We start from the raw sequence: 27,986 nt of genomic DNA, 5'->3' as shown, positions 1-27,986 counted from the left end.
GCGGACGCAGACGCCGACGCCGACGCCGACGCCGACGCATGGGCGAGTACAATAGCTCTACTATTCTATGAATAGTCGAGCTAAAAACTAATACTATTTTTGCCAACATCTTTTAACTTTTTGAAACCCCACATGCACCCCCTGCAAACACGCACGCACGCACATATCACAACAAAAAACTGATTACAATATTTTCACCAACATCTTTTAAATTTTTGTACTTCACAAACATTGTAAATAACATCACAGGTACACTGCGGCTGGACATATAGCCGCCATGCTGATTACACAACATGTTCTCCTTATTGAAATTCTTTACATACTTTGTCACCAAATAACCCATATTAACTTTTGATTTAATTTTAATGCATCTTTAAAATATTCAGCATTTGCTGATGATATTAAAAGAACTTTACTTTTTTTTACATCTACATCTTTCACCCAACCGTGGTTTCCGACTTTCACAGGGCGGCAGTCAATTAAAATATAATTGGCAAGTTCAGAATTTTTTAAAGAAGCATTTAGGCTAAATCAAAAGTGGGATATTTGGTGACAATGCATGTAAAGAATTTCAAATAGGAAAAATAACGGTCAAAATCACACCCGGTAATCATGTCCAGCCACAGAGTAGCCTAATCAAAATTAAAACAAAATCAAATTTACTCCTTTTCAGAAATGTATCTTGAGTAATATTTGAGGTATTGATGTAAAGTGTATATGGTTCTTGGTAACCCTGGCACATCACGGGACACTATTAAACAAAGTAAAAAAAAAAAAATCAGTGTCTTGTAGTAGCCGCAATGTTTTGTAAGGGTGGGATTTTTTTTTTTTTTTTTTTTTTTTGCCTTCAGAACGAACGTGCCTTATTACATGTAGATCTGTTAAATTTAAATAACATACAACTTTTGACAGACAAACTGTGAACATGTGCAGCGATCATACCACACTTCAATTAAAATTTATTTCATTTCATTTAGATCTAAAATTTATTTCATTTGAAAGACACTGGTCAAAGTAGGCAAATTTTCCATTTCGAAGAATTTATAGATCTTTTGAGATATAGAGCTAACTCCACCTATTCAAAATGTTAAAAAACTAATCAAGATCTATTGATCTAGATTTCTAGGCTGTCGGTATTAGATGGTAGATCTAATTAAGCAACAACCAGAATTCACATAAAAACTTAATCAAATCAATACATATTTTAAAGCTCTTGGATCAAATGAGCTAGATCTGTTTACTAGTTTATACAAAAACATTAAAAAATATAAAGAGCGACTAGCTCTACGTGCTCTTTTCAGCGTTTTGCCCTTTTCCCGCGTTACGTGAATTTTGTCTCGCTTTCATCATGAAACGCAACTACATGCTCTCAGTGCATGATTAGTTTACAAACATAGACCACGTGCCTCCAAGGTAGTATCAGCCGCTGATCAGTCGTTCTTTACAATTTCATTGGATGTGAAAGTCGTGCCCTCGATTTTGATTGGCTGAACTGGACCTACCTTCTCCAGGTCACGGTCACATTTATTATGATTTTTCTCACACACCCCTTATTTAATAACAGTACGAAAACACAGATTCGAGTGAATAAATTAAAAGTTTGTGAGCAGACAATATGGATAAGAAAGTTGCAGATGGATTGTATCCACCCACTCCTCCGAAAACACCACCAACTTTGGAAATTTACGTGAGTTCTTTTGAACGTTTAAACGCATCGTCTGCTCGCAAAAGATGCTCTTTGTTTCGATTCTATTGTTGATATTTTTTGTAGGCCTACTGTACTTTAACTGCTAATCTTTAAAACAAAAGTTTCTTTTGATAATCATCAGGAAGGTTTACAGTACAGTGCATTCATTGCAAATCTTTAGACCAGGCAACTATTAGACCTTCCTGCTAAACATCAACAGTGATCAAGGGCTGGGTTTCAATCAGTAATTGTTGCCGCAAAAATGATCATACAGAACATTTTTTAAATTTTACTAAATGTTTGAGGAGCTATTAAGTTTTATTTCGTATACCTAGCTGCTTAGACTTGCCAATTTAGTATTTACATTGGTCAGCGTTGTATCAGTCACCCGAGTTGTTTCCCTTTTGCATGACATGCACGCATAAATCACGACTCGTGGGAGTACATATTGAGTGATTTGATAGTAGTTTGTAGTAACGCTAGACCTTGGGTTTTTGACGAAAAAAGAGATGTAAGTATTCTTTTGTGAACTGTAATTGTACTGAAAAAGCATGCTTTCTGCGTGAACATCAATGGCAGTAAACTTGAACTTGTTGTATATTGATAGATATTATTAGGTCAGGTTGAATATTTGATCTACATTCGTCATACTTCAAAGTTCAGTAAGTGTAACGCGCTTGTCAAAAGGTATGCCAACTGAACGCCTAAAGATAAGAGGCCGAGGCAGGGCATTTTAATAATATTTCTCCAATTAAGTTAATGATTAATTCACTTAAGTTTTAAATTTTATGCAAATTCATACAGTTAATGAATTCTAAGTTTTTTATTCAAAACTGGTTCAAAGGCTTGTACAGGGCTGTCTACGAGGTCCGGTAAATAATATGAATACTGAGAACGGTATTTACAAAAAGAAGACTATATTTTATATTAAAAAAAAATCAACGGGAAATGATTTCAAAAGATTGTTCTCTTATTTTTCTCGTGGTTTTAAATAGGGCCTACATCAATTGTAAGTGACAGGAAACAGGTCCTTCTTAATCCAGGGGGGGAAATACAATCGCAATTTTGATAAATAGGAATTTCTAGGCAGTAATCAGAAGCTTTTATCACATTCTTGTTTTTCTCTGGACTGATGAATTAAAACCAAAAAACTTATGTTTTCTTTAGTATTTAAGACATGCATAGGAGAGATCGCCATAACGTCACCCATAAATACCTGTTTATCTGGTGGTGGGTAAAACAAATGTTTTACATCGTTTGTGTATGGGATCTGAATTTTTAATAACTTTTTCGCTCATTTATGGATTTTAAAAATTCAAAAAGTTTTGAAATGCTTACGATTTTCATATTTTTCCATTTAAATATCTTTTTGAAATGAATAACCGTTTTAAATGACATAAGATTTTAATAGCGGCGTAGCGACCCTCCAAACTTTTTGAAAAAACACTGTAAGTTAAGCGTTCATAATTAATCCATTTAATTTCGAAATTATAATCAAAAGTAATCAATAAATTGCTTGTTTTATACACTTTCCATGGATCAAAAAATTATTGATACTATTTGTGTTTTAAGAAAATTTAAGCCGTCAGAAAAACATCACTGTTTACAAAAAACATGGACGCTCGGCGTCTGCCCACCCGGTCTTTGTCTTCTCAGTTCTAAAAATAGAAAATACAATGGATTTGTTTACAAAAACGATCTCTCCTATTGTGCTCATGAATTGTTGAATTCGTTTTACTGCTTGAGTAATAAATAACGCTGATTACCGGAAACCCCTGTTAAAATTTCATATTCAGTAATTGCCTCGAACCCAAGTGAGATCTAATTATAAATGAAATATTTACAAAAAATGTAACGGCATCTTTATGATAACTTATCATAACTTTTACCAGCAATTACCTTATACACTGGTAATACAGTACATAATAATATATGTATATTGATTACCGGACCTCTAGACTCCAGATCTAGAGGTCAGGTACGCGGACCCTATAGCCACTTCCTTGTTTAATTATAAAGGTGTTAGGATTGCAGAAGTATTTAAAACATCTAGGAATATGTTATTTAAAGCGTTTCATACCTTCTAATGCATGCATGTTTATATGAATCTTTATTGCCACATACTCAATTAGTCATTTGAGCCGTGCCATGAGAAAACCAACATAGTGGGTATGCAACCAGCATGGATCCAGACCAGCCTGCGCATCCGCGCAGTCTGGTCAGGCTCCATGCTGTTCGCTTTTAAAGCCTATTGGAATTGGAGAAACTGTTAGCGAACAGCATGGAGCCTGACCAGACTGCGCGGATGCGCAGGCTGGTCTGGATCCATGCTGGTCGCATACCCACTATGTTGGTTTTCCCATGGCATGGCTCATTTATGTAAGATGGCTTGTGAAAAAAGGAGGAGATATGCAGAACGTGACAGACTGCATTGATGTTATAAATGAACTTGACCTACCGGTATATCATGTTTCTGCAGTTTAAAAATATTAGTAAGTTGAATGTATCCTAGGTCTGAACTGAAATGATGTCAATAGTTCATATTTTAAGTTTTTGAAGATGTGGTTTAACAAGATTAAATGGAACTAGGAATGAGCTGAAAGCAATTATACCTTGATTTTTCAAAAAGTGCTGATTTGTTACTATTTTTGTTAGAAAGAAACAAACAAAAAAGTTGAAGGAACATTTTTTCAATTTGTAAGTATGTTAGTTTATTTTCTGTGTTTAATACAAGGAAAGAAAGATCTGAGTTGGATCATTATTTACTTTGAATGTAACATCTGTCATTAATTAAGCTGTGATATTTGCATGACTGTATGTAATTTTTTTACGTGCATGCATAAATTGAAACATAGGTTGCAACATATTACTTTGGTATATTTGAAATATATAGAAATTGATTTATTGAAATTATTGTGTTAGTTATTAGGTTGACATTGTGTGATGTTAAGATGTGCCTCGGCTTTTTTTTAAAGTGACTGACTTAAGGTCATGCTAAATCTTAAACAAAATTGTTGGATTTTTCATGAAGTAATTTTTTTAATTGTTTCAGGGCATGTCAAGCAGAACACTCATGGACAGTCCGAAATCGGTTGTAGATGAGTCAAGTGAACGAGAAGCTGTTGAAACATTGCTATCTATCTGTAAAGCTCCAAGTCCGTCGAGCAGTGAACATAGCATGGATTCCAACTGCTCATCCACATCTAATGACCCTTGGAATCTTCCCGGAGACCCACCACCGCAACCTGTCTATGGTCCGTACTCCAGTCCAGACAGGAGTTCCAACTTTGGTAGAGGATTTTTGGAAACCAAGTCATCTGTCTCATATACTACGTTATTGGAATCCAGTAGTGCAGAATGTCTTAGAGCAACTCCATTTAGGAGAGAATCTAAGTTGGCACAGGTAAGGCATGACAAAATAAATATTTTGTTTTACAGTATGGTAAATTGGTAATATCTGGTAATATAGGTAGAAAATTAATTTTATTCTACTATTTTTTTTTGCAACAATATGGCCAAAATCTTCTATAATCAAGATTTTCTCAACTAGAGATGTTTTACTGTATACATACAGAAGTTACATTATTAAACATTTTTGTAAAATTTATTCCATTTAACCTTTTTAAAATAATTTTACATGTGTATTACTTCTGTAAAAAAAGGAAGTTATATTCTATTTAAATGGTAAAAATATCTTTACACCTTTTGGTCTGACAGGGTTGGGTCTCCTGAAACAAAACATTTCTATTTTAGGCCTAAATTTACAATTACTCTGTCTACATATTTAGGATGTTATTTCAGATTGAAAGCTTAAAAATTAATCTGGTTTTATGTCTTCAAAATACATTGACAGACAGTTTTGTTTGCAAGTATTGACATTTAGCAATATAAATTTGTCAGATGTTTAACTAAAGATTTTTTTTACATTAAACTATCATTACTTTAATGGATATTCAAAACATTTCAGTAGCGTGCTACTTAATTCTTCAGTTTTAACACTCTTGTGCATTGGTTCATATTTTAATTTTTGGAGTAAAATATAGTTTTATCAAACAAAATAATGAAGTAACTTCTCTTTCTTTTCAGTTACTGATGGAAGGACCATTGGAGCGGGCGTCTGGACAAAAAGCTGATCATGTTAACTCACAAGGCTTGCCAAGCAGAACATGTAGAGGACAACCAGTCTCAGTTATTGTTCCAACTACTACAACTAGTATGAACCAGTCCTGCCTGCCAGCAAAGAAAAGACTTATTGTTTTTGAACATAGTGAAAATAGCAATTGTTACGAAATTTGCCGAAGTAGTGAACAAAATTCTTTCAATGGTGCTTCTACGGGAAATTCATCTGGAAGTGAAACAAATTCATATTCTGTCTCTAGTCAGTTTGATTCTAATGTTCCAAACACATCATTTAGTGACTCGCCAGTCTCAGGACTTTTACCTACCAGTACCACCTCGCAGATTCTTGGAATCAAACCATTGTCAGAGCATTCTCCATCCACTGTGAAGTTTTCAGGATCGGTAGTTACATCATCAACAGAATATCCTTCATCTTCATCCCCACTTGTGGCTGAGCCTGTTGTGGCTAAACCGCTTGTGGCTGAACCATTAAACAAGTCACAGACTGCCAGTAACGTTAAAATTCTGCCAAGTGCTTTGTCAGGTTCAAGGGTAACCCCCGTACCGGTGGTGCTTACACAGGCTGCTAATGGGACCATTACTCATCAGCCGCCAATAGTTCAAGTCATTTTCATGAACAATAACTGCACAGCAGCTTGTAGTGCTAGTAATATGCCTGGACTTTGTCCGATCGCTCCAGCTCCGATGTCGAGAAATATTTCAGAACAGGAGGTGGAAGGGAATAGCAGTTCAAGGTCAAGGCCACACAGGTGCACTTACAGCGGGTGTGACAAAACTTATTTCAAGAGTTCACACCTGAAAGCTCATTATAGAACTCATACAGGTTTGTACTGTACCTTTAACACAATCAAGCAGACTGTTAACACATTTAGCTGGTTAATTCGTCTCGGAACATTATTGTAGTAATGAAAGCATTGAATATTTTTCAACACTTTCATTTAAAATACTGTAAAATTGATTTCTGTACTTTCATATTTATAAATGTGCATTCAACATTGTTCAAAGCTCATGAATACAAAAGGGTGATTTTTTTCTTAAGATCATCAATAATATGACAAATATTTCCATATCATATATTCATAAAATTAACCGATATACAATAAATTAGAAATGAATAAGTATACAGCAATTGCTAAGAATATAATTAGAAATGATTTCAAATGATAAAAGTTATTAATCCCAGATGAGCAGCAAAGGAAAATGTTTTGTGTTGCTTGAATAAGTTGACTGTTGTTATATTGTGTACAGTACAGCAAGACAATAGAAATCCATGGGAATCATATTACAGTATTTCCCTTCAAAAACAGGATTTTGAAGCCTTTAGAATTTTGCTCTGTAAAGTTGATTTTAATGTTAAATAGATTGTAAAAGATTCTGTAAGTTTTACTCAGTATGTACAACAGTAAAAGAGTAGTATGTTAAACGAACTTTGTCATATGAGCCGCACCATGAGAAAACCAACATAGTGGGTTTGCGACCAGCATGGATCCAGACCAGCCTGCGCCTCTGCGCAGTCTGGTCAGGGTCCATGCTGTTCGCTAACGGTTTCTATATTAAATTACAATAGGTATTGATAGCGAACAGCATGAATCCTGACCAGGCTGCACAAAGGTGCAGGCTCGTCTGGATCAATGCTGGTCGCAAACTCACTATGTTGGTTTTCTCATGGCACGGCTCAATTATTATATTTTTATGTGTGTCATACGTAATCAGATTATCATTCCTTCACGACTGTGTAATACTACAGGTCATTTTACCATTGTCAATACAGGTCATGCTTTTGTGTGTCACCGATGCATTATCTTCTTTATTGTCATTTTGCCTTTTTCAGTTGTTTGTTGAAACAACAAGCTACTTGTACCTATCCCATTCTGATCTCATTTTATGGTAATCTTCAGATAGAGAAATGTACTTGTGTAATGACCTTGTATGTTACTAATCATGTTATATCCAATTTGCCATCTTCAGCAGGATTCTATTGCTTGTAGGATATACAAGATTTTTTAAGTATAGTACAAATGTCACTAATGACTTGCTAGCCTCTTTAAACACGTTGAATGTCTTCTCTCAGGCTTTCACAACACAAACATTGATGAAGATGAACCCTGAGTCTGAACAAATAGTTGCAAGAACCAGCACAGTCATTTTGTATTTCATTTAGGTGTGCAGATGACGATTTGTTTCCACCAAACATGGAATTCTGAAAGTTGTTCAAATTTTCTGATTAATAATTTGATACAAGTTCTTACTTGAAGCACAATGTAATTCATTAATTTTGATCTTCTTAAGAGGTTTATTATAATAGTTCTTTCTTGTTTCAGGAGAGAAGCCATTTGTTTGTACTTGGAAAATTTGTGACAGAAAATTTGCTCGATCAGATGAACTGTCGCGCCACAGGCGTACACATACCGGTGAAAAAAACTTTGTGTGTCCACTTTGTGAAAAACGTTTTATCAGAAGTGACCATATGTCAAAACATCTGAGCAGGCATTCAAGTAATCCAAGACAGAAGTCCAAAGGTCGGAAAGAAGTAGAACAGTCGGTGGAAATGGAAGTGTCTAGCGATAGTGTCATTGTACAGCCATTGGTAGAGAAGGCACAAGTTGTTGACATGTCGGAAGATTCACAAATGTCATGGTCCACGGAAGCTTTGTGCAAGGATCTGCCGCAGGCTGTTGCAGATTAGAAATTATGTAGATTTTTTTTGGAATTTAGTATTTGTTGTTAGTTTTGTGTCTTGATAGTCAAAACTTTCTAAGAAAGTTGTTGCTTTAGAAAAAAATGTAATTTGACATTTGCTGCTTCTTAGATTGATTTAGGCAACCTCTGGAATGGTTGGAATTGTATTATATATGTGATATTGATTACAAAAAAAAACAGGCAAAATAGAGCCTGTGAAGTTGATGAATGCTAGTATTCACCTGTTTAACAGGTATTGTCAGGTTGTCAAGGTATTTTTGTTGGGTATCAGGTGCTAGGCATTAAAATTTTATTGTTACCTCAGATATGTGTCACATTTAAAATATTGATATAAAAGCTTTTGTTAATTAAATGACAATTTTGTTTAGGTTTAGATAACTCGTTAGCCAGATAAAATTGGGTAAGTGTAGTTATGGACTTAAACATTGACAGTGACTTAAAACTTATAGAAATGTCAAATTTTAGGGGACAAAGCAGGCATTTCAACTTTAATGAGAAATTACATTTATTATCAGCTTTAAGACAAAAACTATAATTGACTGAATTAAGAACTTGATTTTGAAATATTTGTTAATTTACTTGTGCCACAGAAGAAAGAGATCATGGCAGTTTTAACATTGTGTTGTCCCAGTTTTACAGCTTCTTGCATTGTCTTTTTTGTCTTGTATGTTGTATTAAATACACACATTTATAACAGTTACGTCTAAAGACCATTTCATATATATACCAAACCCAAATTAAGTCCAAATTGATGCCCTTTCTCTCCAAAATCAGCCAGGACTTTCACATACTCAATTTTCTGGACAGAAATATGTAAATCCTCCAATTTGCGAAAAATGTGAAAAAATTTCACCATTTTGGACTGAATTCAGTCTGTCTAGTAGCATGTAGCTAGGAATTCAGTTTGTGGATGTTCCCAGTTAGTTGTGTTTTACTTTATGGTTCAGTTTTGTCATTTAAGTGAAATGGTCCATTGATCATTTTGCACTCTAATAATTTTTCAGGCCTGGTTTTGATTCACGGGTCATTCCTAAGACCGAGATCTTCTCGTTAAAATGTGTGGAAGTACATTCATTAAGTAGTAAAGATATATAAATTTGTATTTGTTATTCTACAAATGTTTTTTTTTTTGTTACCATGTTAACGCAAGTATAAATGTTGTATTTGCATATATGTATATGTATGTTCATTATGATTAAAGGGTAAATAGTAAAAATATTACAAGTTGTGTTAAGAAAGATGAACACATTGTGCAATGTTGTAATTTTTTTGTGTGAAGTTCTGTCTTTTATTATTTCTTTTTTGAAATTATTGGTCAAGTTGTTGACAGAAAGGATTGGCAGTTTCAATGAAATTTAATGAACTTATGGGATATTTTCATCAAAAACAATGTGTATCGAGAATTAATATCAAACAGATGTGTAAATTAATAAAGTTAATTATGGTATACTTTTTTATATCGTTTTATAACGTAATAACACATGTTTCAAAAATGGCCAGTTAAGAGTGCTGTATAGAAGTATTACTAATATATCATCACCTGTGTTATATGCATTGGACATTGTCACACAACAACAAGATATTGATGTTATATAATATATGTTTACTCCTTGTAAGTAATAACAGTTCACAACTGACATGTAATACTTTGTCATAGCACTGTCATCGATCAATTTTGTATCAGCATTTCAACTGACAAATAAAATACATTGATATATCAGTATAACTCCAATATGAAAAAAAAAATATGGCAAGAAGGAGTGTATTTATATTTTAGGATTGATTATTTAAAGGAAATAATTTCAATATTTTGGGATTGTTTTACATTTTATTGAACTGTATGGATATTCAAAAATTCTGCATCAGTACATAATTGATTTGTCTAGAGTGACCAGTGATGGCAGCCTTGTATTGAATTTTGATTTCTCGTATTTCACAATATTTTTACATAGATAACATTAGCATATACATATATATATATATATATATATATATATATATATATGGCTACAAACTTAAAAATAGCCCATCTGCATCATAAATTTTTGGCATAGTCTCCCTCAGCGTAAGAAATTTTATGAAGAAATTATATATCAAGAATTTACGTATCTCTAGACAAAAATATTTTTTTCCCCTCACAGGAAACCTTCATTACTTTGTTTCAGAAAGGTACAAATTTCTGTTTTCTACATCAAGGGTAATACTGTTCTCAAAATCTACTACAAACTGTAAATATTTTTTATGTGCCATTATTACTAATCAATGCAACATTGTACGAGTTCCTGTTTTGTAAGTTTAATATTATTTCTTTTTGTTAAATTATATTATTTATAAACTTTACTTTTTTCCAGTGTTACAGTCCCATTTTCAGTAAACAGACATATCTTAAAAAAAAAAAAATGAACAAAAGACAACTGCATTCATGACTAAACACATACACTACATGACATATCTACTGGCTTATTGTTTTAATTTTACTTTGCTGAAATCCATTTATTTTAAATTTTGTAATCTTCAGAGAAAACCTGTTAACATAAAAAAAAATATGGCTGATTAAAATCCCAGGTTTTTTAGTGCCTTTTCCACATAGAAAGATGCTTTAACAATATTGATTTATAGATAATCAGGTATCAATGAATCATGGCCTGCTTCAGGTCAGTCACTTAAGTTCATCATGTTAATACATACCATCAACTATTGAAATAGGCCCATTTTTTTTTTTTTTTTTTTTTTTTTTTGGTGCAAGATATATTGCCTCTATTTTATATATCTGCTGTATTATGCATACACTATTTATCATTTCCTATTTTAAGGATTTTTTCATACAAACCGCAGCTGTTCATGAATCCATGTTTAAACAAATTATTTGTAACTATCTATATAATATATTGCTTGTGTTCATATGATCTTGTCTGTAGTATTTATACATGATCATAGATAGGTTGAGATTTCATCATGCATGTACTGTTAATACCAGTACACGATAGTAAGCATCAGCTAATGAAATAGGTAATTATGGTATATAGTTTTGGTGTTGACATGAGTTTTGACAGTATTTTGTGAACATATGCATCTAAATTTGGTTAAAATTTAAATGTTCTTAATTTTTCACACCACAGATGCTTATTGTAGGGTATGATAAAAGTACTGCACCTGTACTCGTGAGAAATCTCAACTTCTCTTATATTTATAAATTTTAAATGATGTGAATATTGAACCCTTCTGACTTAAATTCATGTTACTGCTAAAAGCTATAAAATCAAAGTCTGCTAGAATCTAGCCTCACACTTAACACACCAAATATAATGTTTTCAAATCTTTGAGAACAGCATTTCATGCATAAGGATATGGCAGAGAAAATTGTAAAGTCCCTATTGGTGAGAGTTTATTTATCTGTCTTCAACTCAGAATCCATTGACATACTGTGCTAAACATGGTTGCATGATAATAAGTCATAAGGAAGTTAATGCATACCATGTACTTTAAATATAAGGACAAATTCCTCGTACAAAATATTTATGAAAGACAAAATGCATGATGTCCCAATTGTTAAACTGTCAGCATTTTGCATTTATCTAGCATTACAAGTGTTACAAAGTAAGTTTTTTTTTTTTTTACAGTTTTTTGTTGTCCTGAATATAAAACTGTTACAGTATGTTTTGTGTGTCTAGAACATGTTACAAATGGATTGTTAACTTACTGTGCTAGTCTATTTTAATGTTACGTGGTTCTCTATTGTGTATATAGTTGCTTCATATTTATTTCACATTGGTTAGATTGAAAGAGAAAAATTAAAAACAGTTTTGAACAAATATGTGTTGTTTTATTTAAAATCTTTTTTATAATATAGAGTAAATAAGTAATAAGAATAAGCAACCTGGAAAGCTTGCTCAATTCCGAATGTACAGAGGTCATAAATTTGACCTTTAATGTGAAAAGGCAGCATATTTATGGCCCCTTTTTACAGAAGGGGATATATTGTTTACTTACGTCACTCTGGAGAAAGATGTACAGCCATCAAACAGCACAGGATTATTACCTGTGATCCGTAGATAACCACTGTAGATAACTGGTATTGTATTAAAGGCAAGTACATCAACAGCTAAGGTGACAGTGACCTGGGTGAAGTAAGCCAAAGGTCAAGGTCACAGTGATCTCCAGATTAAAAATGATTTCCAATCAACAAAAGTATTATACCTGACCCTACAACTGCTAAGCTTTACAGAATGATTGCCTGTGGTCAGCAGATGATCCATATGGCGTTGGGGAGCAGTGTGGTTCAGGATGAGCTGTTAGTATAGTTAGACAATCCTGTGTCCATTGTATATCATTGGCGATTTAAATAAACATCTATGAAACTACTGGTCAGAATTACTTGGTCTGTTGCATCCTTGCACGGTCCTAACCCAAATTTATTCATATTAGGGAGCCTGGCCACTTACAGGGTCTGCTAGAGCTAATAATAGAAAAACTTATAAGACCTTCCTATGAACTGCCTGATTGATCTTCATTAAACTTGGTCTGTAGCACCAACGTAAAGTCCTCTCTCAATTGGGGTGCTTGGTCCCTTTTAGGGACTGCTCGAGCTAAAAATATACAAGAAGCTGCGTTCAATAAACGTTTGATGCCCCCAGTGGCATCCTTGTCGAATTACAAAGCAACCTAAGTCCAAAACTTGGTCAAGGTCAAGGTCAAATTGAGGTCAGGTGATGTCTGAAGATGAGGAATGGTCACAGGTCACATCTGCATTAGTATCAATTCATTCTAGTAAGGGGTATTGATGCTAGAGGAAACGGTCCCATTTGGTTAACCAAGAGATGGCCCATACAAAGCAACCGAAGTCCAAAATGAGGTCAAGGTCAAACTGAGGTCAGGTGATGTTTGAAGGTGAGGAATGGTCACAGGTTACATCTGCATTAGTATCAAATCATTCTAGTAAGGGGTATTGATGCTAGATGAAACGGTCCCATTTGGTTAACCTTGTACGGACAGGACAATCACTATATGCCTCCCGCATCAGTAGATGTTGGGGGCATAAAAAACCTTAAAACAACTTACTATGAACTACTTGATGGATCTTCATAAAACACGGTCTGTAACTTCACTAAGTTTCTCTCTCAAATCTATTTAGATTAAGGCATTTGGCCCTCTTAATGGGCTGCTAGAGCTATAAATAGAAAAACCTTTAAACAACTTCTTGATGGATCTTCAGCAAACTTGGTCTGTTGCATTATTGTAAGGTCCTCTCTAAAATTTGTTCGACTCGGAGTGCTTGGCTCCTTTTAAGGGCAGCCTGACCTAAAACGAGGAAAACCTTTTCACAACTTTTTCTCATGAACTGCTTTACAGATCATCATCAAACTTGGTCAGTGGCCTCATTGACTTCTTCTCTTGAACCACTTGATGGATCTTCATAAAATTTGTTCTGTAGCATCTCTGTGAGGTCCTTTCACAATTTTGCACTTGACCCCTTTTAAGGGATGCTACAGCTAAAAATAGAAAAAAACACCTTTATATGACATCTACACGTAAACCACTTGATAGCATGTTTCAGGTGAGTGACTTAAGGCCCTAGTGTTCCTCTTGTTTTTAACAAGGTTTTCAGAAAAAAAACACCTGGTTGTTTGTCAGAGGGGTATGTTGTTGTTAGTTGACCGCCAGCATCAACCAGACCATTTCTACTCAATAACTTTTGGTTGAGATTGTAGGTTAAGCTTGGTAGGTTACAATAAGTCAGACCAAGTTTGGGCTGAGTGGAGACAAGTCAGGGTCACTGTTACTTAGAATAGAAAAGAAAAGGTTTCTGCTCATTGAGGTTAGTTCTGACTGAGGTATTGAAATCAAACTTTGCCTATAGGTATCTTATAGAAAAACCAAGGTTGGCATTGCATATAGGGTCAGGCGAGTTAACTTCATGGTCAGCATAACTTAATTAAGCTGCATACCTTCAAAATTCACTATGGCACAGTAGGCTTAGACATTGTTCTACTGCACATTTTTGAGCCTCTCAAAACTTTTGAAGGGACACTTATATTTGCCCTTGTGCGTATATTTGAATTGTGTTGCATGTATTAATTCAATCGGTATTTGACCTAGTCATTAAACTCAACAGGAATATTATTTAGCAGAAGTTGTGCACTTGATGGTTCTGTTTTGGACTTCAACCTGCCAGACTCGAGTTACGGCCCCTAACTGTCAAAAATATACAATACATGCCTTAAATTTGTGTGACCTAGTTTTGATCTTGACTTAAATTTCGAAAAGACAATACTACAACGTTGCAGATATCTCCAGTAGAAAGTATTGCCTGTAGGGTGTTGACAAGGTTTTTTTTTACTAAATAACTTAGTTTTCTTACTTTGGATGACACAGTTTTAAAATAAACATGAGGGTCATGATTACCCTATATCGCTCACCTGTTAAACTTGGTCCAGGAATCATTAAGATAAACATTCTGACCAAGTTTCATGAAGACAGGATCATTAAAATGTGGCCTCTACAGTGTTAACAACCTTTTCCTTTGATTTGAGTGGTGACCTAGTTTTTGACCCCACATGACCCAGTTTCGAAAGCGGCCTAGGAATCATCGAGAGAAACATTCTTACCAAGTTTCATGAAGATAGTTTATAAATATGGCCTCAAGGATGTTAAAAAGCTTTTCCTTTGATTTGATCGGGTGACCTAGTTTTTGATCCCACATGATCCAGTTTCGCACTTGGCCTAGGAATCATAAAGACAAACATTCTGACAAAGTTTCATAAAGATATGGTCATAAACCTGGCCTCAAGAGTGTTGACAAGCTTTTCCTTTGATTTGATCAAGTGACCTAGTTTTTGACCCCATATGACCCTGTTTTAAATCTGGCAAAGGAATTATCAAGATAAACACTCTGACCAAGTTTCATGAAGAAAGGGTCATAAATGTGGCCTCTAGGTTGACCCCACATGACCCACTTTCAAACTTAGCCTAGAGATCATCAAGATAAACATTCTGTGCAAGTTTGTATCAAATCAAAGCTTAAATGAAACATCTGTTTGGCTAAAAGGGCCAAAATAGAAAATTTTGCCCCTTTCAGGGGCAGTAACTCTAGAACCCATGATGGAAGTTGTGTGTAAGTGTGGTTAAATTCAAATGTAAAATGTCACTTAATCTATCATGTTCACAAGGTAAAAATTAAGATATTTTGGTTCTTTCAAGGGAAAGTCAGAGGCCGTAACTCCGGAACCTACGATTGGATCTGACAGATTCACCATGGAATCCAAGATCTATTGTTGTTACAAATATTTTGCAAGTCTGTGTCAAATCAAACCATAAATGAAGTCTCTATATGACTGCAAAAGCCAAAATAGCAAATTTTGGCCCCTTAAGGGGCCATAACTCTAGAACTAATGATGGGATCTGGCCAGTTTTCAAAAGGAATCAAGATATTATGCCAATACAAGTTGTGTGCAAGTTTGGTTAAAATCGATTGCAAAATGTGGTCTCTATCTTGTTCACAAGCCAAAATAGCAAATTTTGGCCCTTTAAGGGGCCATAACTCTAGAACCCATGATGGGATCTGGTCACTTATCGAAAGGAACCGAGATATTATGCCAATACAAGTTGTGTGCAAGTTTGAATAAAATCAATTGCAAAATGTGGTCTCTACAGTGTTCACAAGAAATTGCAGACGATGGACAAAGGGCGATCACAAAACATACAACATCATATACAGGGAGATCAGACTAGCATGTCTTGAGCATTTTGAGCTTAGACGAGCTAAAATCTGAAGATCTGTTTCCATAACCCCAACAACTATATGACTGGATGTTGTTCATGGTGTGCCCTTCTGTGCATTTTTTCCGCACATGCAGGCACCTAGGTAGAATCACGGACCTTCCATAAGCTAGCTGGATGGCTTCCTAACATAAAGAATCAACGCCCCGAGTGAGGCTTAAACCCACATTGGTGAGAGGCAAGTGATTCAATGACTTTAACCACTTGGCCACAGAATCCCCTAGTTTCTGATCAATTAATTTAAAACTGTAAAAGTCCCTTATATCACTTAAACAGCTACTGTGACATCTTTCAGAAATACAATATCTATTTTTACGTTTATGTAGTTTATTTGAAATTCATGACAGTTCCACAGTAAAGAATCATTTCAATTTATAAAACAGAGATATTTGCCATAATATATGTAAAGCAAGAAGTGTTTTGTGTGCTTAAACAGAACTAAACTTCACTTCTGACAACAATTCAGTTAAAGTAACATAAGCCATTTAATTTTGTAGTAGCAACTGCAGAGATTCAGGATAAAATCAAGATTGAACGGATGTAAGGCAAAAATATTGTTCATTATTCCACTTAGCAATTATCAAATATTGTCAAAGCTATCTACAAAATTGATGAAAATTTAATCCTGTTCCTGAAGGTTTTTTCATAATAATATGTGTTTTACAAATTTGCTGTACTATAATCTGAGCAATGACACACATCATGCATTACTGAGAAGCGGATACAGTGCTCTAAAGTTGGTGCCAACACTGTCTGACTTTGAAGCCAAGGGTTGCAAGTTCGAGCCCACTCTCCTCCAACTAAAATAACTAACATTGGGATAAGTGTCCTGTGTATAGGTGCTTAGCACTCAACAGAACCAGTGAAGCTTCAGGAATTGGAGCATAATATCCTCCCACTAAAGTTAGTTTTCTGGATGAGTCGCTCTTATAGGTTTCTGGTGGCGATTATTAATTATAGATTACATACACACATATACATGCATGTCTTACTAATTCCAACATCCATTGACTTTCACTCCAATATTTGATATTTTTGTCAATGAAGTTTCATCACATGCTCTTTGTATAATGAAATAAGCCCCGCCTCCATGAATATAGTCTCCAGCTGATCTCTGCTTGCTAACTCCTTTTTCTCGAAATCTTTCAACCTGAATAATTATAACAAAGTTAACACAGAAATGAAAGAACTATTCTAATTAATCTGATTAACAGGCATGGAATGAATGGACCTTCGGTGAATGACCAGGTCCATGAATGTACAATATAAACTAACAAATGACAGAAAGAACTAACAAATTAATGAAAAAGGAATTAATAAAATGACAAAAAAATACTAGTAAATGGAAAGAAATAAATAAATTTACACAGGAAAATTATACACAGTGAGTATGAAAGGGTTTTCATTATTTAAGACTAGTTCTCTTTAATTTTTAATCAACCTGATTCTGCTCCAAGAACTATAGCCCTAATAGATTTTCTAGAACCACTAGGCCCCTCCCACAATCCAACCCCCCTTAAACATTGTTTTGAGCCAGCAGCACTTGACAGCTCTTCCACTGCTGAATCAATCTGACTATTGACATATCTAAGATAAATTTAAATCCAAGTTACTACTTGTGAGGCAAATTATTTCATGCCACATAAAAAGCTGCATGGAAATAAATAACGAACAAAAGCACTAATTTCTTTCTCATCTTTTCAGTTCTACCATTTATTTAAGTTTAGCTCATTTATGAATTGCTTTTCACTGATATCAAATTCCTGTAAGGTTAATTTCAGTTTGGTTTGTTAAATTTCACCTGTATAATGGGAGTGGTTGAAAAAGTTTTTGTTGTCTAGTTAAATTTTTCTGTAAAACAAAACACTCAGCTGTCAAATCACTGTCTTAAAGTTTGTTTTTTTTTCATCTAAAGAAGACATCATCAGCTGTCAATAAATAAATGTAATCTTTAAAATCAGATAAAGGTTTATGAAGTATGACATTTTTCTGTCATCTCATTTTTCATTTTCAGTACTATCACTGATTAATGCTGATAAAATCTTTACATTATTAATTCAAACTGCATCCATTAGACAGCTATGTTGGATACTGATGTAACAACTAAAATTCAATTGCAGAGAAGAATTTCACATCTAGAAAGTGAAGTTTAAAAAGCTACATTCTAGGAATTAACAAGCTGTAAGTTATTTCGTGCTATCTCCCTTTGAGGAAATGCCACAATATGCACTTACTGAACTGCTTGCCAATCAATAGTAAAGCACAAAGGACTGAGGGTCAATCCTTCTGATGTAAATTTTTATTAATTTCTCTTTCCAGTTTTGACTTTAGTCCAACAAATATGATGTAGAAATTTAGACCAGTAATATAACACACAAACTATGGACTGGAATATTAGAAATGTTTTTAGGTAAGTCTTTCAAACTAGATCTCACTGTTGTTGCTATGTCATCTTATGTTCTGTTTTGTGCTAGAATTGTTTTTAGGTTAGTCATACAAACTACTTAATCTCTTAATGCCTATAGTTCTTTTAATCATGCCTTTCTTTTTAAATTACAGCTTTTGTTCCTTATAAATTTGTTAATACATAGTCAGTTCTAAAGCACCTGGAGTGCTTATGTTGAATTGTTAAACTTATCTTGACAACTCAAAATAAAATTTGGCAATTTATAGAAGCAAACATGAAATAAATCCAGACCGAGTTATGTTATAACTCAAAGTTACTGTGAAATCATTTAAATTCGCTAGTATGAAATTTCGCGCAAACATGAAAAAGGACTGTTTCGCGCGGGCTTTAATTTCGCGCATTTTCAATTTTAGAAATGAAAAAGTAAAACTAAAAAATAATAATAGCACGGTCTTAAATTCGCGCATCGGTCCTAGCACGAAATACGCGAAAATTTGTCCTATGCGAATAAAAATGATTTCACAGTATCTCAAATTAAGGCAAAAAGTAAGAAAGGGGTAGGACAACAGCAATATTTGTTTACAACTTCCATTTCTAATAATAAATATTATCCCTGAATTAAAGTTTCAATACATACAGTCAAACTAGCTTGAGAACAAACGGGTCCGGCACATGAGTGAATCGAGTTTAATGACTTATTTTTGTGTCCTAGAGCCATTATTATCAAAAAACCCATACTAATATGGTTACTCCCTAGACCTGATCCACTCATATGCCAGACCTCTTTACTTGAGACCGCTTGCATTAAGAGACTTATTTACCAGTTTATTTTTGTGTTTTTATATTGGGAATTTTATTTGTTCATTCAGATACATTTCATGGATTTACACTAACGTAAATTATTCAAGTTAGTCCCCATCGAGAATTAATATTTCACTGTATTAAAGTTAAAATGAATTTGTTCATTCTTTTTGGATTTAATTTCAGAGACTGAAGTTGTGACAATCTTCAAACATGCGAAAATCAATGATCTCGTTGTGTAGCAAATGATTAAAACGTCACCTGTTTATGTCCGAAATCTTGTGTTGTTGTTCACATAGTACAGTCATCATTCTTTCCTTGCAACTGTGTCCCTTTGAGTCTACATCAACACTTACAGTTTTAAGTCTCACAATAAAGTCCTGAAAACAATGATATATTGAATGACTTGAGTATGTAAAACAATGTGTTTTAATTTTGTTATGTAACACTTTGAGAGGAAGACTGTCCATCTAAATATTTTAGTTAGTTTTTTGTTGTTGTTTGAATATCTATAGTATTATAAAGTAACTTTTAGCATCTTATTTCATCTAAAAAATATGTAATGCTTGAACAGAACACTTGCATTTTAATAACATTCGAAGAATATTGACAAAATAGAGAAGGGCTGAATCTAACCTTAGAGAGACTTGTAACCCCTACCCTTTTGTTTTAAATATAGCTCTATAATACGTTGCACTGTGTCTATATAAAAAGCAATAACTTATGATTAAATTAAACCCATCTAGCTCTGTGGGATAAACACATGGTTTTAGACTACCCATCTAGCTTTGCAGGGAACTCATCTTAACCCTTTGCCTGCTGGCGGTAATAATTCTGCCTTTGCGACCAGTGCAGACCAAGATCAGCCTGCACATCCGTGCAGTCTGATCATGGTCTGCACTGTTCGCTATTCAGTCAGTAAATTTTCAGTAAACACCCCTTCGAATAATAAATGATATTGCCCAAATTGAATGATGGACCAGTCCATTATGGAAATTTAGCAGGCTAAGGGTTAAGTGGAGTTTGATTCCTGGTCAAGCTTATGATGATGATGTTATCAAAGACAGTCCTCCTGAAAGAAATTATATTCCCTACCTCTCCACCATGTGGGGAAATTGTCATTTACTTGTCAAAATCAGTTAGTACTGATGCAACAGTACCAGCTGCCAATATATAAATAGTTCCATGTTAAAAAGGACTCAAGTTTTTATAAAATGTATACAGCAAACACACACTTATAACAATGATGGAGTATAATGCACATACTTAAACATAAAGAGCTACCTGAATCTAATACTTACCAGGGTACAGCACTAGCCTATATATAAACAATTTTTACCTTTATATTTTGAATGTCCCCTTGCAGAAGAACTATAATTAGCTTGTTACAAAATAAAATTTTGCCACATAATGTTAATTCTGAAGCCCATTTTTCTAAAGTCTTACAATATTTGTTCTTAGATCTCATGTGATCAATATGTAAGATGGTGGTCCATATTTTATCACTATTACTTTTATCACAGCTTCTTTGAACATCATTCGACATTCTAGCCATTGTATGTATTGATTCTAATTCAAGTTGCAAGTATTCTTTGACAGATGAAATTAAAGAAATCAGCATTGGTTCACCAAGCAAGTTTGCAGAGTCTTGTAGAACTTTACTTTTCACCCTTGATATAGCTTCCCTGTCGAGGCTTCCTGAGAATATAGACATCTGTGGAAACTTATTAGGGTAATCTTGTCCTAGGTGAAACACTATTTTGACATGTGTTGTAACTTCTGGAACTAAACTGCTTGTTGACTCAAATCCGTCTATATTAGTATTGATAATGACTTCATTTTCTGAAACAAGAAAAATCATGTTTTACAATGTGATTGTATGCCTATTTATTTTTTGTGTTTCTTTAAGGCTTAATAATTTGATTCAATCTTTAAGTGCTTTTCATTCTGTTAAATATAATTATGTATGAAGATTACTCAAGACATGAGGCTAATTTAAACATCTTTCATTATTTGATAAATATAGTTACGTTATGGTCTCCTTTAATTCAGTTTTAATATAATAATGAGCCGCGCCATGAGAAAACCAACATAGTGGCTTTGCGGCCAGCATGGATCCAGACCAGCCTGCGTATCCGCGCAGTCTGGTCAGGATCCATGCTGTTCGCTTTCAAAGCCTATTGCAATTAGAGAAACTGTTAGCGAACAGCATGGATCCTGACCAGACTGTGCCGATGCGCAGGCTGGTCTGGATACATGCTGGTCACAAAGCCACTATGTTGGTTTTCTCATGGTGTGGCTCATATATCATTTCCCTTTATTGATCATGATATATTTTTATATGGGCTTCTTTTTTAGAGTAACAGCAGTATTTAAACATTATTATTAATTATACAAAAGTATTGATTCATTGTTTTCTCAGAATTACACTGAGTATTGATCGAATTAGATAATCTGACAATCAGGAGTCACACCAAAGGTACTCTGCGGCCGGACATTAAGCCGCCGTGTTGACTACTTTCCATGATTTGATAGTTACTTCTCCTATTTGAAATTCTTTACATTTATAGTCACCGAACAATCCACAGCTTTCGATTTAAATGCTTCTTTAAAATATTCAGAATTTGCCAATGATGTTAAAAAATGACAATGTTGCTGTCAAGCCACTTTTTCAATAGAAGTGGATTAATCCCAGCTTAATAACTGCCTGTGCTTGCCAGTAATCTCGCTCTTTTTACCTATTATTCATTGCCAAGCTGGATTCAATCCACTTCTGTTGGTTGAAAAAATGGTGTGAGAACTACCTTGTCATTTTTTTAATATCATCGGCAAGTTCTGGATATTGTAAAGAATGATTTAAATTGAAAGTTGTTGGTTATTTTGTGACTATATATGTAAGAATTTCAAATAGGAGAAATAATGTCAAATACAGTGGCTAATTTAGTAGTTATCGATATAATTGCTTGTATCTAAGTTATATTTAAAATACTTTGTTGACAAAATTATTTTCCATAACTAAAATTAAAAAAGCAAGCAGTTCTGCTTTTGAACTTAAAAACATGCCTGCTTTTTGTTCAGCTTGATTAACTGAAGTTGGGAGATATTCCATAATTTCATCCGAAAACTATACCACTTTACTGTGTTGAAATACACTGATTTTCATGAAACAGAAGCATTGTCACCTTGGAATTCGCATTCCCCAGGGAGGCAGAATAATGACTCAATAGCTCCACGTTCATCTTCAGACATAACCTTTCTGCTTTAACATAAAAGAACGTGTTATAAAATATTTAAATTTCGTTCAGTTTACACCGGATGTTGACAACTCACTGCGACAACAACAACAAGCATGGCGAAATACCGTGTGCTGTCAAAAGAAGTTTTGGATGGTTTTGATAAATACAAAGTAAGTATAAAACTATGTGGACAACAGTTCAGTTAATTATGTAAGGTAAACGTATTTGAACTTCAGTTACAGTGTCATTTTTGTACTTGTGTGTCAGAAATTGTTACCAACCCATTTCAGATAAAATAAATTTATGTTAAATTGTGGGTGGGGTATTAAAAGATCAGTTAATGTTTTGTTTGCCTGTAACTAAGTGATGCAAACTTTCATATGCTCATTTTAAAAGCAACAGCAAGTACTATGGAATTGTCCATTTACCATTATCATATTTTAAGTCAGAAATTATAGTAGCCATATTTTTCAAAACTTCACATGATGTTGATGACTTAGTCTTCGCCTGTTAGCTTCTATCCTGTCTAAAATGCTGATTGCATGTATTGACATTCTGCCATTTGACCGAGGCCCAATAAGGATAGCCAAATTTGGAGCTCAATGTAATGTAAAGGAGCATAATAAATTATAATTTATCATTCCTTCTGAATGTTAATTGTTATATTATCATATCTATAAGTTGCACAAACCATTAGGGGTGGTGGTTGGGGATGAGATGCCATGATTATGCCGATCTAATGATGGATAACTCGATCACGATCAGTTCAGTAGATATTGGGGCTATAAGGTCAAGGTCACAGAAACCCGGGAGACTGAAAGTGATATCTATGCTGTAAATAACTTCTCATGAACTGCTTGATGGATCATCACAAACTAAATGGTCTAAAGTATCCTTGTCGAGTCGAGTGTTTGTGTTTAATAAGGGTTCATCCGAGGGTCCGTCTGCCCTTTCAGGCACAGTATAGAAATTAAGCTATGTATGTCACCAGGCATGCCATTAAAGAGAAGGCAGCCCCTAAAAAACCTGAAACTGACTTCTTTTCATGAATTTCTTTAAAGATCGCCATTTAACTTGGCCTGTAGCATCCCTTTTAGGTCCAGTTTCAGTTTTGTTCAAATGGTTCTACTTAACTGACTTTAGGGGCTGCCAGAGCTTAAACTAGAAAAACCTTCAGGCGTAAAAAAAATTGTTCATTTCCAGTATCCCGACCTACCCTAAATTTTTGGCCTGACCCTAAATGTTTTTATGGCCTTGGAGAATATTTTTTTCAACTTTTTGACAAAAAGTTACAAAATTTCACTTTTTATGTTTTAAACATGCTTATTGATGTTAGAAATCAACTTACTGATGCTCTGAAGGCATAACCCCCTTGCTTGTATTCATTTTTTGACACAAAAATAATTACTGAAAAGTCTCCCTTAATAAAAAAAAAATTTCCGACCTACCTACCCTAATTTTTTATAGCATGTTACCGGAAACAAAGATTTTTTTTAGGCCTTATGTAATTTTTCCACAAGCTACTTGAAGGAACATTGTCAAGCTTGATCTGTAAGTAACAGTAACATCTTAGTAAGGTCCTCTCTCAGATATTTGTTCAAATGGTTCTGCTTGACTGATTTTAAAGGGCTGCCAGACCTAAAAAATTTTTTTTAAAAGGAACCTTAATGTAATGACTTCTATAATAATCACCAAACTTGGTTAGTAGCATCCTTGTATTGTCCTTTCTATTTTGTTAACTTAAGATGGTTCTGCTTGACTGACATTAGGAGGCAGTCAGAGCTTAAAGTAGAAAATTTTTTTAGTAATGTCTTCTTATGAACCACTTTAAGGATAATCGTCAATTTTGGTGTGAAGCATCAATATCATTGTAAGGTTCTGTCTTAGATGTATTCAAACAGTTCTGCTAGACTGATCTGAAGGGCTGCCAGAGCTAAGGAAAATCTGTAAACGGCTTCTTCTCATGAACTGTGTGATGAATAATCACCATACTTGGCCTGTAGCATCCTTGTATGAACCACTCTCACATTTGTTCAAATGGTTCTACTTGGCTGTTTTTAGGGGCTGCCATATTAAAAAAACCCAGAGAACTCTTCGAATTACTTTTAATTATCTGCTTGATGGATGTTCATTCAACTTAGTCAGAAAGATCTAAAGGTCACACTCACAGTACTCCTCAGGTGAACGAGTTATTATTATGAAAAATTATCTTTAATTAACTGTCAGGGCCATAAAGGGAGATAATAAAAAATGGATATAATAGTACATTTCCTTTCTACTAAGTAAATGAAATATTAAAGGCTGTGACAAACACATGGGAAAACAATTTCCAAAAGCTGTAAATAACAAGAATTTTAATATATTTTATGCTTAATGATAAAATATGTGGCAGCCTATAAAGGGCAATTTCACATATATACCAAACTGGAATCGAAACCAAACTGATGCTGTTTTCTTTTCATGTCAGAATCAGCAGCTGCTAGGGCTTTTCTGTTGAAAAATGACATTAAGCCCAAAACAAACAAGGTTGACAAAGTACAAGACAATCCCACTCCAAGAGTTTCCCATATATAGAAATAGCACTCCCAGAGAGCTTAGTAGGTACACCACAAAACTTACAGATAAAAAGGTCATGAGTTATATCTTAGGCAAGGCTAATGTTCTGTATGAATATACAATGTACGTTTGATGTCATTTATATCCTACTGCTTAGACAGAGTGAGTCAGTGCTTGTACAGAAACTAGGAATGTTAGGTGGTTACGGTTAACTGACTGATGCCATATATCCATCTGAAATACAGTGAAAAGCAGTCGCTCGAGGTCACACCAGGGGATGAGCAAAACGCTTGACTAGTCTTTAGTTTTGAGTGGTCCAGACATAGAACATAAGTAAACCAGCTAGAAACTACTTGAATTGCTCAAGTGAGCCCAGGAGCTAGAGCGGTCAGTGCCCGAAGCACTGCTTCACTGTACAGTTAAAAGACTGTGTTACACATATATCATAAGTCATGCAAATGGAAGTTTTAAAATTTGCAGGGGTGTAAGCTGCTTATGAAAAAGCTTTTAAGTTTTAGTAGTATGTATATTTACATAAATAATAAAATTGTAAGAAGATCCTTTGGAAGCATAGAATACAACAAATCAAATAATCAATAATAATGGTTTGACTGAATAATATGTTCATGAAAGGTAATGGAAAGTGCAACACCTCTCAAGCCCCCTAGCTCCGGCTTAAGTAGAGCTCTATTACACAAGTATTGAATGGACACCCTGATATCAAAGGACCTGAAAATATGACTTAAAGTCAAATTAGTATACAATTTGTGCACATTCATGATTGATTTTAACCACTTTAGTTTAGCACCCTTTCCTAACTGATGTTTAGTTCAGAAACTAATAAAGTTGTCTTTTCTTTCTTTCAGTACAGTGCTGTGGATACAAACCCTTTGTCCAACTATGTGATGCACCCATTCTGGAACAATGTTGTTAAGGTATGTACGATTACAGGATAAGGTTTCTCATTTGATGGAGGTGGTTGACAAAAGTTTCCATCTGGAACATATAGACCGATTTATTTCAGATCAAGTCCATGTGTCATATTTAACCTTTAGCCTGCTGGCAGCAACTGATCTTGCCTTTGCGACCAGTGCAGACCAAGATCACCTTGATCATGGTCTGCACTGTTCGCTATTCAGTCAGTAAATTTTCGTTGAACACCCTTCGAATAATAAATGGTACTGTCCAAATTGAATGATGGACCATTCCATTTTAGAAATCTAGCAGGGTAAGAGTTACATCCCCGGTTTAGTATACAGTCATGACTTTTTATATACAGCTAGACACAGAATCAATTTTAGTGCTCACCAAACACTGAATACAAATCAAGATATCAGTGGCAACTGGGAATCAAACCTTGGCTGCTAGCATTGTGATCTAACCTATTGTAATATCAGGGCCACTGACTGTCTCAGATAATTAACCTTTACCCTGCTAAATTCCTAAAATGGACTGGTCCATCATTCAATTTAGGCAGTACCATTTATTATCAGAAGGGTTGTTTACTGAAAATTGACTGAATGAAAAGCGAACAGTGCAGACCATGATCAGCCTGCACGGATGTGCATGTTGATCTTGGTCTGCACTGGTCGCAAAGGCAGAATAACTCGCAGCCAGCAGGCTAAAGGTTAAAATATTATGTCAATGATTTTGTTTGATTTTCATTCCAGATTCAAGGGACATCAAGACTTATAAAAAACTGTTAGTCTGTATTCAACTATTTTTATATATTTGAAAGCTGGTACTTTCTCTACCAGATGCCTTTAGACTTGCATTTTTAGGGTATCTATATGGTTGCCTCTTAGTAAATATACATGTAGTTACAACTGAGGTTTGTTACGTTAAGGTATTGGTCCAGTAATGACAGTCGGTAAATTATGTATTCTCTGCATCGGATTTTTACAGAAAGCTATGTGCGTCATGTGTTGAGCTTTTTTTGCCTTTAAAGAATGCCAAGGTGCCTATCGAGAGTATGTAATCACACAGAGATAATGCTGTGTGTCATTACGGGCTCAATATCTTAAATGAAAATTCTTTGCAAGGTTTTCACTTTTGCTTGTCAAGTGTAACATAATAAAAAATCAGAAGTCTTGATAGAAAAAGCATTTATAAATGTTATGGTATTCCTTGACATGTTTTTTCTTCTCATTTTATCTCTGGCTATACAAGAATTCATGCAAAATCATGACTTTCAAAGGTCACTCACTGTTTTTAGTTAGACCGCAAACAATGGTAAAATGTAGGTTATCAATTTTCATGAAATGATAAACTGGTAATGACCCAGTTTTACTCTCGGTTTGACATTCAAATTAAGGTTATCATAGAGATATGACAGTACAAAGGTTTGCATGACATTCAAAGTTGTCTATGATAGTATTTGGAGTACATTATCAATGTATGAATGAAAAGTTGTTGCCCTAAAAAATACTTGCCCTGGTATGTTGTTTTTAGTTTTTGTTTTACTAAACATGTGTTCCATAGCTGTGATAAGAGGGACTACATGGCCTAGTGGTTAAGGTCACTGACTTGGAATTACATTGACCTGGGTTTTTAAGCCCGCTTGGGGTGTAAAATTCTTCATGTGAGGAAGTCATCCAGCTGGCATATGAAATGGGGTCTTCCTCCACAATCAAAAGCAGGAAGTATTGCCATATGACCTAAATTGTAGGCATACCCATCTATA

General features: G+C 34.5%; 3 protein-coding genes across 7 annotated transcripts in view; 2 read left to right on the top strand and 1 right to left on the bottom strand.

The window, feature by feature from the left end:
- Nucleotides 1-1,519: 1,519 nt before the first annotated feature.
- LOC123546531 (Krueppel-like factor 10) lies at nucleotides 1,520-10,927 on the top strand. 3 transcript variants are annotated; one of them, XM_045332885.2, is made up of 4 exons: nucleotides 1,520-1,687; nucleotides 4,740-5,090; nucleotides 5,774-6,650; nucleotides 8,149-10,927. In XM_045332885.2, exons 1-4 carry the CDS (start codon nucleotides 1,616-1,618, stop codon nucleotides 8,511-8,513), a joined length of 1,665 nt encoding a protein of 554 aa, XP_045188820.2. In that variant the 5' UTR covers nucleotides 1,520-1,615; the 3' UTR covers nucleotides 8,514-10,927. The 3 variants fall into 3 exon arrangements, with proteins under 3 accessions (XP_045188820.2, XP_045188821.2, XP_045188822.2); XM_045332886.2 differs by lacking the exon at nucleotides 1,520-1,687 and adding an exon at nucleotides 1,746-2,198; XM_045332887.2 differs by lacking the exon at nucleotides 1,520-1,687 and adding an exon at nucleotides 4,077-4,384.
- Nucleotides 10,928-16,601: 5,674 nt separating this feature from the next.
- LOC123546529 (RWD domain-containing protein 3-like) lies at nucleotides 16,602-22,847 on the bottom strand. Of its 2 annotated transcripts, none has more exons than XM_045332883.2 (4): nucleotides 22,694-22,847; nucleotides 20,851-21,353; nucleotides 19,773-19,891; nucleotides 16,602-17,453 (listed from the first exon to the last, which is right to left on the bottom strand). In XM_045332883.2, exons 1-4 carry the CDS (start codon nucleotides 22,758-22,760, stop codon nucleotides 17,342-17,344), a joined length of 801 nt encoding a protein of 266 aa, XP_045188818.2. In that variant the 5' UTR covers nucleotides 22,761-22,847; the 3' UTR covers nucleotides 16,602-17,341. The 2 variants fall into 2 exon arrangements, with proteins under 2 accessions (XP_045188818.2, XP_045188819.2); XM_045332884.2 differs by having other exon boundaries at nucleotides 22,575-22,711.
- The window catches only part of LOC123546528 (ethanolaminephosphotransferase 1-like), a 31,728-nt gene continuing 26,540 nt past the window's right edge, over nucleotides 22,799-27,986 (top strand). The window contains exons 1-2 of one of the 2 annotated variants that reach the window (XM_053539004.1): nucleotides 22,799-22,917; nucleotides 26,170-26,238. In XM_053539004.1, coding sequence (XP_053394979.1) covers nucleotides 22,861-22,917; nucleotides 26,170-26,238 — 126 coding nt within the window. In that variant the 5' untranslated portion in view covers nucleotides 22,799-22,860. The remainder of the gene's footprint in view (nucleotides 22,918-26,169; nucleotides 26,239-27,986) is intronic. The other variant, XM_053539005.1, reaches the window with a different exon arrangement.

The sequence above is a fragment of the Mercenaria mercenaria genome, chromosome 3 (genome assembly GCF_021730395.1).
Source record: "Mercenaria mercenaria strain notata chromosome 3, MADL_Memer_1, whole genome shotgun sequence".
In the NCBI taxonomy this organism is placed as follows: domain Eukaryota; kingdom Metazoa; phylum Mollusca; class Bivalvia; order Venerida; family Veneridae; genus Mercenaria; species Mercenaria mercenaria.
This window is presented reverse-complemented; position numbering and strand designations above follow the sequence as displayed.

Bases quoted from the DNA above. Each gene is read 5' to 3' on its own strand.
- LOC123546531 (XM_045332885.2), top strand. From the start codon at position 1,616: ATGGATAAGAAAGTTGCAGATGGATTGTATCCACCCACTCCTCCGAAA. The intron at 1,688-4,739 runs GTGAGTTCTTTT...TAATTGTTTCAG, and splicing joins CACCAACTTTGGAAATTTAC to GGCATGTCAAGCAGAACACT. The intron at 6,651-8,148 runs GTTTGTACTGTA...TTCTTGTTTCAG, and splicing joins TCATTATAGAACTCATACAG to GAGAGAAGCCATTTGTTTGT.
- LOC123546529 (XM_045332883.2), bottom strand. From the start codon at position 22,760: ATGTCTGAAGATGAACGTGGAGCTATTGAGTCATTATTCTGCCTCCCT. The intron at 19,892-20,850 runs GTAAAAATTGTT...CATTGTTTTCAG, and splicing joins GGGACATTCAAAATATAAAG to GACTTTATTGTGAGACTTAA. The intron at 17,454-19,772 runs GTGACGTTTTAA...ATAATTATTCAG, and splicing joins AAGATTTCGGACATAAACAG to GTTGAAAGATTTCGAGAAAA.